This window comes from Lepus europaeus, chromosome 6 (genome assembly GCF_033115175.1).
Source record: "Lepus europaeus isolate LE1 chromosome 6, mLepTim1.pri, whole genome shotgun sequence".
NCBI classification, from domain to species: domain Eukaryota; kingdom Metazoa; phylum Chordata; class Mammalia; order Lagomorpha; family Leporidae; genus Lepus; species Lepus europaeus.
The window spans coordinates 40,268,015-40,277,026 of NC_084832.1; the positions used below are offsets into that span (position 1 = coordinate 40,268,015).

At 41.1% G+C, this 9,012-nt stretch overlaps 1 protein-coding gene across 4 annotated transcripts in view; it reads right to left on the reverse strand.

Moving 5' to 3' along the window:
* The window catches only part of BORA (BORA aurora kinase A activator), a 28,007-nt gene extending 19,078 nt beyond the window's left edge, over positions 1-8,929 (reverse strand). Inside the window, exons 1-4 of one of the 4 annotated variants that reach the window (XM_062194096.1) lie at positions 8,686-8,922; positions 7,674-7,841; positions 4,254-4,360; positions 946-991 (exon numbers count right to left, since the gene is read on the reverse strand). In XM_062194096.1, coding sequence (XP_062050080.1) covers positions 946-991; positions 4,254-4,360; positions 7,674-7,841; positions 8,686-8,880 — 516 coding nt within the window. In that variant the 5' untranslated portion in view covers positions 8,881-8,922. Of the gene's footprint in view, positions 1-945; positions 992-4,253; positions 4,361-7,673; positions 7,842-8,681 lie in introns of all 4 variants that reach the window. The other 3 variants (XM_062194094.1, XM_062194097.1, XM_062194095.1) reach the window with 3 other exon arrangements.
* Between the last annotated feature and the right edge of the window lie 83 nt (positions 8,930-9,012).

Here is a 9,012-nt window from a genome sequence, read left to right on the forward strand (position 1 = left end):
AAACTGGAAGAAGAGTCTATGAATTTTCAACTTGGGGGAATCAAGTGATTGAATCAGAATAAAAATTTTGAAGTTACTAGACTAACAAGCGGATAATGTTTGGCAGGAGTAAATATATCAAATTGTTTTCTAAAAAATATGCCTATCTGAAATACAAGGAGATAATAACTGCACTAGAAAAATAAGTGCAGGAGGGAGCCATTGCATCACATGCTCTATGAACACACCATAGCAGAAGTCTTTGGATGCAAGAGACCATTGCAAAGCAAAGAACAGACATGAGTAGAGAGGGCTAATTAGAAATGCTACCATGACATGAAGACTTTCTAAGGAAAGATCTAGATAACTTTTATCCTCCAAGAGGAGTTCAGCAAACAAAAAAGCAAAAAGTAAGAAACACTATTATTATTTTAAAAAGTACCCTATATTTATGACATACTTTTTCTGCTTAGCAATAAGACTTTCTTTCATGAAATATATTTCCTAAAAACCCTAAATATTAAAAACAACAACAACAAATTTATTGCCAATGCCAATCTAGATTTTAAGGCCTGAAAAACATTCAACTTCTTCTGCATAAATTTCTAACTTCACACAGGTTTGGACTAATCGATATTCTGAAGGCACAAGGAAGACCAATCACTATAGGTTCTGAGAATGAAAAGATGTCTGAAACACACAACTGGCCAACAAAGAACTCACTGCAGGGTAGAGAAGCAGCAAACGGATCCTTACAACAGTATGCAGGACTACGGGTAGGACAGGCATAGTTAAAAATCATTGGTTTTAGGGAAGCACAGAAGGGGTGCTTAATTTAGTTGGGGATGGGGGTAGGGCTGTTGGGGAAATGGACAGTGAAAGATTTGAAGAATGTCTTCCTGAGAGAGGTGACACACATGCAGAATAGATCCTTAACTGGCTTAATCACCAACAGTTTTAAGTTACCTCTTCAATGGCTTTTTGTCTTTTGTCTTCCACATCTTTATCTATTCTATACAGAGATAAAGAAGAAAAATAACCATGCCATTACTTTAGCTTATTGGACATTTAAAACAATAACCTTTCAAAGAAATAATTTCCCTCCATTGAAAACTGGCAAGTAAGTTCACTTTAAAAGAAAAATTGGTTTCTCATAACATTCTGTAAATGGCAATATTCTGAAATTCAGCATTTAGCTATTAGGCTTATCTCCCCCTTTTTCATTCAAAGTTTGAGTAGAATGTTTTTTTTTAAAAGGTTTACATTGGTATAAATTTTAAACTATTGTACACATAAAGTGATTCAAATAAACCTTTGTTCTTTAATCAACACAAACTAAGAAGTATTTTGTTCTAACAGAAATCTTAAAATTGTCTAAACCTGTTCTTATTAATTATAGCTAGGCTGTCACAGACATAACTTTAGAATTAACTCTTACTCTGAAAGAGAAAAAAACTAACATCCTTACAGTTCTGAATAAACAGGTAAAAACATTAATGTTGAAATAACACATCAACAATACAAAACTTCACCCAATTTTTTTTCCCCTTGATACACCATGCAATTACAGCAAGACACATTTCTCAGTCACAAGGTTTAGTATAAAAGGGCAGGTCTCAAGCACAAGGTATATGCTCGCAAAACTACTTTTTATTCTGTTGCAGGAAAAAATGCTCGCTTTCTACCAATAAATCGGTGGTAAATCACTTTTTTTTAAACAATCCATGATTATTTTATCTCAAAAACTTTTCATGTACATGTGTTCGTGGCTTAACAAAGCTTACATGCGAAGGGAAGCATTTCAAAAAAGTTAAATCAAGTGGATTTTTCAAGTAAAGTAATTATTGAGAAAACAAACTAAACAGAGGTAATGCCACATATCCTCACTTAACCAACAGTCATTTTGAGGATAACTCTGTTCCCTTCATTTTATCATGGTCACAATCGGGTCAAAGTGTCAGATCTTAGCTTAGAGTAAGCAAGCTCTGATGTAGGTTTACCTCCTTCAGAAACCTGCTATTTCATCAGAGGGACTCAAATATATAGATGATTGTAGGATGCAGTAAAAATCAGTCTGGCCAAATATCCCAGAGCCACATCGTGGAAGGTTCTAGGAAGTCATCTGGGCAAAGTATCCTGACCAGCACACCACTGAGCGTGGATAGGATGCAAACAGTAACAGGTGTGCCCTGAAGGCTGGTCCTTCGGGGAAGCTAGCAGAAGAGGAGACCTTCAGAACTGGTCACCTCCTGTGTGGACAAGAAAGCTGATTACATCAGTATGCCTTACAGTTATCATCTTCTGTGTGTACTGTGCATGAACAGAATGCAAAGAACTAACAATGGAGAGCTCTGATGAGACAAGAAGACAGATGGGAAAACAATGCTTATGTCTAAGGATGAATTAACCTGCTCTGTTAAGAGTGTACTCACTACCCTTAGTAGAAGCCATCACCTTTCATTGAATTACATTAGTAAATTAAATAGAAAATTAGGATGTTTTCCCTACCTCCCTCTCACATATCTATCTGCTGAAATCTACCAAGATTCTCTCTATAAACCTACCCAGACAACACATTATTTATTAATAGATATAAAGTTGCTGGGTTGCAACTTTGGTCTAATTGTATAGTTCAAAGTGTGTGGATATATGGAGTTAAAAGATAAGTTTGTTTTGGTGCAAAACAATTTTGAAATTCATGCATAGTTTTTTCAGGACATTCAATTTAGGCAAACTTTTTGAAGACCTTTCTTATACATGGATTCCCAAAAATCTGGCGCTAAAATAAACATATCTTTTAATTCCACTGTCCATGCACTTTTGGAAGTACCCACCTATTATTGACTCTTGTAGGCAGGAATGACATCCTACATTGCTTTACTCTCCCTCACAGTGCCTCAGAGTGCTCAATGTGATGGATATAACAGTTGTCCAAAATATCAAAGAGGTGAGGAAAAATAATAAAGCATACAGTCTGTGTGAAACCAAAAAGTGAATATTACTCATTTAAATGTAAGCATTCTTTTCACCTTCTCTTTCAAAGGCATTATTTAAATTTAACACTAATTCTTTTTTTTAATTAAAGATTTATTTTATTCATTTGAGAGGAAGAGACAGAGAGAGGTCTTCCATTTGCTGGTTCACTTCCCAAATGGCTGCAACGGCCAGGGCTGGGCCAAGCCAAAGCCAAAAGCCAGAAGCTTCATCTGGGTCTCCCATGTGGCTGCAGGGGCCCAAGGACTTCAGCCATTCTCTGCTGATCCCAGGCACATCAACAGGGATCTGGATTGGAAGTAGAGAAGCCGGGACTTGAACCAGAGCCCATATGGGATGCTGGTGAGGGAGGTGGCGGTTTTAACAGTTACACCACAATACTGGCCCCAACACTAAAATTTGTTTATGTTTTCTTCCTATTCCCTTCTTATGACCTCTGAATGGATAGCAATTGATAAGTGAATGGTCATCAAATCACCAAGCAAAAAGAGGATGAAGTACAAAAATTTAGCAAAACATGTATGCATCTTGTCTGACTGAATTTTAAGGTCAAAGGGAAAGGGGTTATCCATCATTTTGAATTGACAACACATCTCTTGGGACAGAACATTAAAACTAGTCTTATCATATTTTTTTAAACATAAAGCAACCAGACTATAATACAAAAGAGTCCCTCAAAGTATAAAACAAAAACTATGTCTGTTCCCCTAAAGAAGTGCCTGTTTGCACTACATGAGGCATCATTAAGTTCACAAATCTGAGGCACATGAATGCCTTAAAACCTACACCAAGCATAAGCAAATAAGCTAGGCCTGCCAGGTGTTATGTAGAATTCAAGCAAATAATGAATTATGAAAGGTTAGATGACATCTAGAAAATCTCTCTGTGGTGAATGAATACCCTTCCAGTGTGTCTTAACTCACTATGGAGATTCTGGGTGTCCCCTGACACACACAGCGATTAAACAGCTTTTTGCTTTACCTTTAAACCACAACACAACAAAACAAAACAGGCAATAACAACATATAGAAATGTACAAGTTCCACTCTACCAAGTGCTGGGAAGGCAGAGCTGTTCTGTTCCATAAACATCAGAGGAATCTTAAAGGAATCTTTCTGGATGTAGTTCTCTGAACTCACTTGTTTAGATGGTAATAATCTGTATTAAATTTTTTTCTTCCTGATACCTTCACATATAAAAATATTCAACCTATAGAATTTCCAATCTCTCGTCACTTAACAGCATGTTATTCTATTTAGGAGCAAGGAAAGAAAACTCACCGAGAATGACTTAAGTATGACGCTTGACGATGAATATCTTCTGGGTCTATTTCTACAGGATTTATAACAGCGAGTTGATCAATAGACCATCTAAATTTCCCTGGAGTCTTAACAAAAGAAAGTGAGCTTATGAGCAAAAGCAAACCAAAAGAGTTCATCAAAATGCTAACAATGTCACTATCGAAAATGTTGTGAATGGTTACAATATAAAAATATTTAAAAGTTCATATTTTAAAACTTGATTGGACCAGTTAATTAAATGGCAAATGGTAATCAAATCACACTGCATTAACTGACTTGACTGTAGCTCTACTAAAATACAAGCTTCCATTTTTAAATTTAATATTAATTGCATAATAATAGCAAAATCACAACAGAGTAATAAAGGTACAGGAATTTCACAAGACTCATCAGTAACACATCATGAGTACGTAAATATAAAAATCTCTTAGCATTATTAAAGGTCTTTACTTTCATTAAGAATGAACTGAAATTAAAGTCCTAACTACAGCTGCAAAATGTCATAAAGTAATTGATCCTTAAAATAATTACAAAGGGTAACTAGGGCTGTCTTTAAATATTCAACTATCCAAACCCTTATCCGAGCACTAATCTAAAGTTGGGAATATATTCTTGACAAATTCAGACCAAAAAAAACCCAGGATGCCACATATTCCAGTGTTGTAGATTAAACTGCCATCATTCCATTATTTATTTTCGTTAAAACTAACAGATAACCAATCTTTAACGCGATTCAATTAAAATGCATAAGGTCAGATTAATGAAATGGGCCAATACAAGTGGACTTCCAAAAGTTCATGGAAAATGTAATTACAAGATAAGTTCAGAGGCCAAACTGTGGCTTAGTGGGTAAAACCAATTTCTCCAGTGTTGCCATCCCATTCGGGTGCTGGTTTGAGTCCTGGGTGCCCCACTTCTGATCCAGTTCCCTGCTAACATGCCTGGCTGAAGATGGCCCAAGTGCTGGGGCCCCTGCACCTACATACATGAGAGACCCAGATGAAGCTCCTGGGTTTGGCCTGGCCCAGCCCTGGCCATTAGGGCCATTTGGGAAGTGAACCAGCACCTCTCTCTCTCTCTCTCTCTCTCTCTCTCCTTTTCTGCTTTTCAAATAAATAAATAAATCTTGGAGAAAAAAAAAGAAATGAAAGAAAAAAGATCTAAGCTGAGACAGCAAAAAGAGTCACCCAGTTTGCATTTTTTCTGGTAATTTACTAGGTTGACAGATGAGACGAGACTTCCGAAGAACTTACCCAGTACAGCAAATAACAATGAAAAGAAGCTAAAGTGATGAAGGCTTCTCTAATCTCCAGTGGAGCACTTTCCCTTCCATATCACCCTTGTGCTAGCCATGAATCATCCATATGACTTTGTTCTGAAACTGCCCATTTAGTTTGTCCTATCTCATTACAGTAGGGATTGGTTTTTTTTAAAACGGCCTGCAGGGGCTAGCGCTGTGGCATAGCAGGTTAATGCCCTGGCCTGAAGCACCAGCATCCTATGTGGGCGTTGGTTCTTAACCTGGCTGCTCCTCTTCTGATCCAGCTCTCTGCTATGGCCTGGGAAAGCAGTACAAGATAGTCCAAGTCCCTGGGCCCCTGCATCCACGTGGGAGACCTGAAAGAAGCTCCTGGCTTCAGATCAGCACAGCTCCGGCCACTGCAGCCAACTGGGGAGTGAACCATCGGATGGAAGACCTCTCTCTCTCTCTCCTCTGTGTAACTCTGACTTTCAAATAAATAATAAAAATTAATCTTAAAAAAAAAAAAAAAACAGCTTGCAAGCTGCACAATGGTTTCTGACATTCTTTAATCGCTGAAAAAAACCTAACACTATTGTTTCATGACACATAAAAATTAAATGGGATTCAAATTGCAGTGTTCACGGATGCAGTTTTATTTTAATAACAGCCACATTCGTTTGTTCACATGTGCTTACGGCTGCTTTTGCAATACAAAGCAGGAGTGAGTAGTTGTAACAGAACCAGATACTGCCTATCTAGCTTCAGCCAGAAGTTTCCTGACCCTTGCAAAAAAGTATAAGCTCCTTGAGTGTTTGTGCCCCTGCGCTTAGCAGTAATCAGACACATGGCATACTCAAATGTTTCTGAACAAATAAAAATAGATGATTAGATGACCCAGTTCCTATCTTTTTATTTTTTATATTTTTTATTTTTATTTTTTTTTTTTTGACAAGCAGAGCTAGACAGTGAGAGAGAGAGAGAGAGAGAAAGGTCTTCCTTCCGTTGGTTCACTCCCGAAATGGCCGCAACAGCTGGAGCTACGCCGATCTGAAGCCAGGAGCCAGGTGCTTCTCCTGGTCTCCCATGCGGGTGCAGGGCACAAGCACTTGGGCCATCCTCCACTGTCTTCCTGGGCCACAGCACAGAGCTGGACTGGAAGAGGAGCAACCAGGACAGAACCAGCACCCCAACCAGGACTAGAACCTGGGATGCCGGCGCCACAGGCGGAGGATTAGCCTAGTGAGCTGCGGCACCGGCCCCAGTTCCTATCTTAATATGGTATTAGTAGATACATCATGAACTATGGGATGTAGCTACACCTTAAATTGTAGGAAGCTAACATATGCTATCTCTCTGAATTAAAAATGGGAAGCAAATAATAACTTTAAAGAAATTTTCTAGTTAAATTACTGACCAATTACTAGATTTTAATGAACACTCTATAATTATAAAAGCAAACTGGGGAACAAGTGTTTAGCCTAACGTTAAGACACCCAGGTAGAAAGCAGTGAAGATGACCTGAGTGCTTGGGCCCCTGCACCCACGTGGGAGACCTGGAAGAAGTTCCTTGCTCCTGGCTTTGGATTGGCTCAGCTCTGGCCATTGCATCCAGTTGAGGAGTGAACCAGCAGATGGAAGACCTTTCTCTGTCTCTCCCTCTCTCTGTAACTCTGCCTCTTAAATAAATAAATAAAATCTATTAAAAAGTAAAATAAAAAGACACCCCTGTTGCATTCTGGAGTGCCTGGGTTTGATTTCTGGGTCTGGCTCTTGACATCAGCTGTCTGATGATACACTGTGGGAGGCAGCATTGATGGCTCAAGTAACTGGGTTCCTACCTCTCAGCCAGGAGACATGGATTGTCTTTCTGACTTCCAGCTTCAGCCTCAGCCCAGCCATCGCCCTGGACTTCCCAGATATGTGGAGAGTGAACTATTAGATGGACTCTCTCGCCCTGCCTCTCAAACCACCACCAGCAAAAATTTCCAAGCACACTGTAGCCATATAAATATATATATATATATATATATATATATATATATATATACACTGTGATGTAGTTCCCTTTTACCTTATAAAGATATTTATATTTAAAATTTTTTGTAGCTGTTAACACTTAAAAAATTAGTCGTAAAGATTAGCCAAGAATAACTTACAGGTAATTTTGCTGATTTAAAAACCGAAGGACTGGCGAGAGTTTGCTCATGGAGATTAGAATAATCACTAGGACTTTCAAAAGGATTTAAAACAGGGATCCTCCCTGGAGTTTCTGGTGATATTTGCATCTTTAATTCTTTGACTTCTCCCATAGCCTGCAGCGAAAACTAAAAAACAAAATCAGAAACATCCGTATCAAAAACTATACAGTTTCAACAGACACCGACTATGACAAAATGTGCTGAACAATCACATTTCATAGAAAGGATTAACTCCAAACCTAACTCTCTTGGGGCTATCTTATAGTTTACCCACCCCCACCCCCCCAAAAAAAAAGCATTACTTAAACATTTCCTAGAGTGCTCCAACAACCCGGGAAGCCGGACTGCCACCATTCTGCAGCAGGATTAGGCTTAGAGAAGTTAAGAGGCAGTCAATCACACAGGACTGAATTCAGGCCTGCCTTCGAGGCGACTACACGCTCCAGCAGGGAAAAATCATCTTCCCGACTAAAGCCCTTCTACCTACAGCTTCCCACCCATTCCTTCAAGATTCGCCACAGGCCGATACTCCCCCAACTCCCGGCCGAACTCCAGCGCTTTGTGGCCAGCGAGCAGGTGAGGAAGCCAGCGCGCGGGCGCCTTCTTCGCACAGGAGACCTCGGCCAGCCGAGTCCGACTGACCCGGGGGGCCTCTACGCACACCTCCTCCGCCTCCCGAGAGAGGCAGCGAGGCCGCACGGCTTCCAGTTCAAAGGGCTCCATCTCGACAGAAACCCAGCATCCCGCCTCGGGGAGGGCCAAGTGCAGCCGGCTGCCTCGGGTGAGCAGCGGGGAGGACGTGTCACGGCCCCGGCCCCACGCGATCGCTCAGTGTGCGCAACCCCTCTGGGCAAGACCGCACTCCCTCGCTGCTCCCCGGGGCGAGCGGGCAGGCAGGTCCGAAGCCGAGAAAAGCAAGCTCTCCGGTCAAGAAAGGAGGGAAGCATAGGAAAGGAAAGAACGTACCCACCGGCGCGTGGGAATAGGAATCCCTCCACGACATCAACTCCAGGACGCTCCCAAGACCGGGCCAGGCCAGCTCCCACGACAGCCGCAGACTCTTTAACTCCCCGCTTCCGCGCTGTCTTAGGCCAACCAGCGCACGGGGCCTGACGACGACTGGCCAATGGCGTCGCACCGCCGTCCGCGAACCAGCCAATCGCATCCAAGCCGCGAGGTAAATTCGAATGGCAACGCCTCGCCCCCACATTCCGCGCACAGGAACGAGGCTCCAAATTCAAATCCACGCAGCCGCACGCCGGCGCCGAGCGCGAGGGGCGGAGCCTGCCCGGCGTGA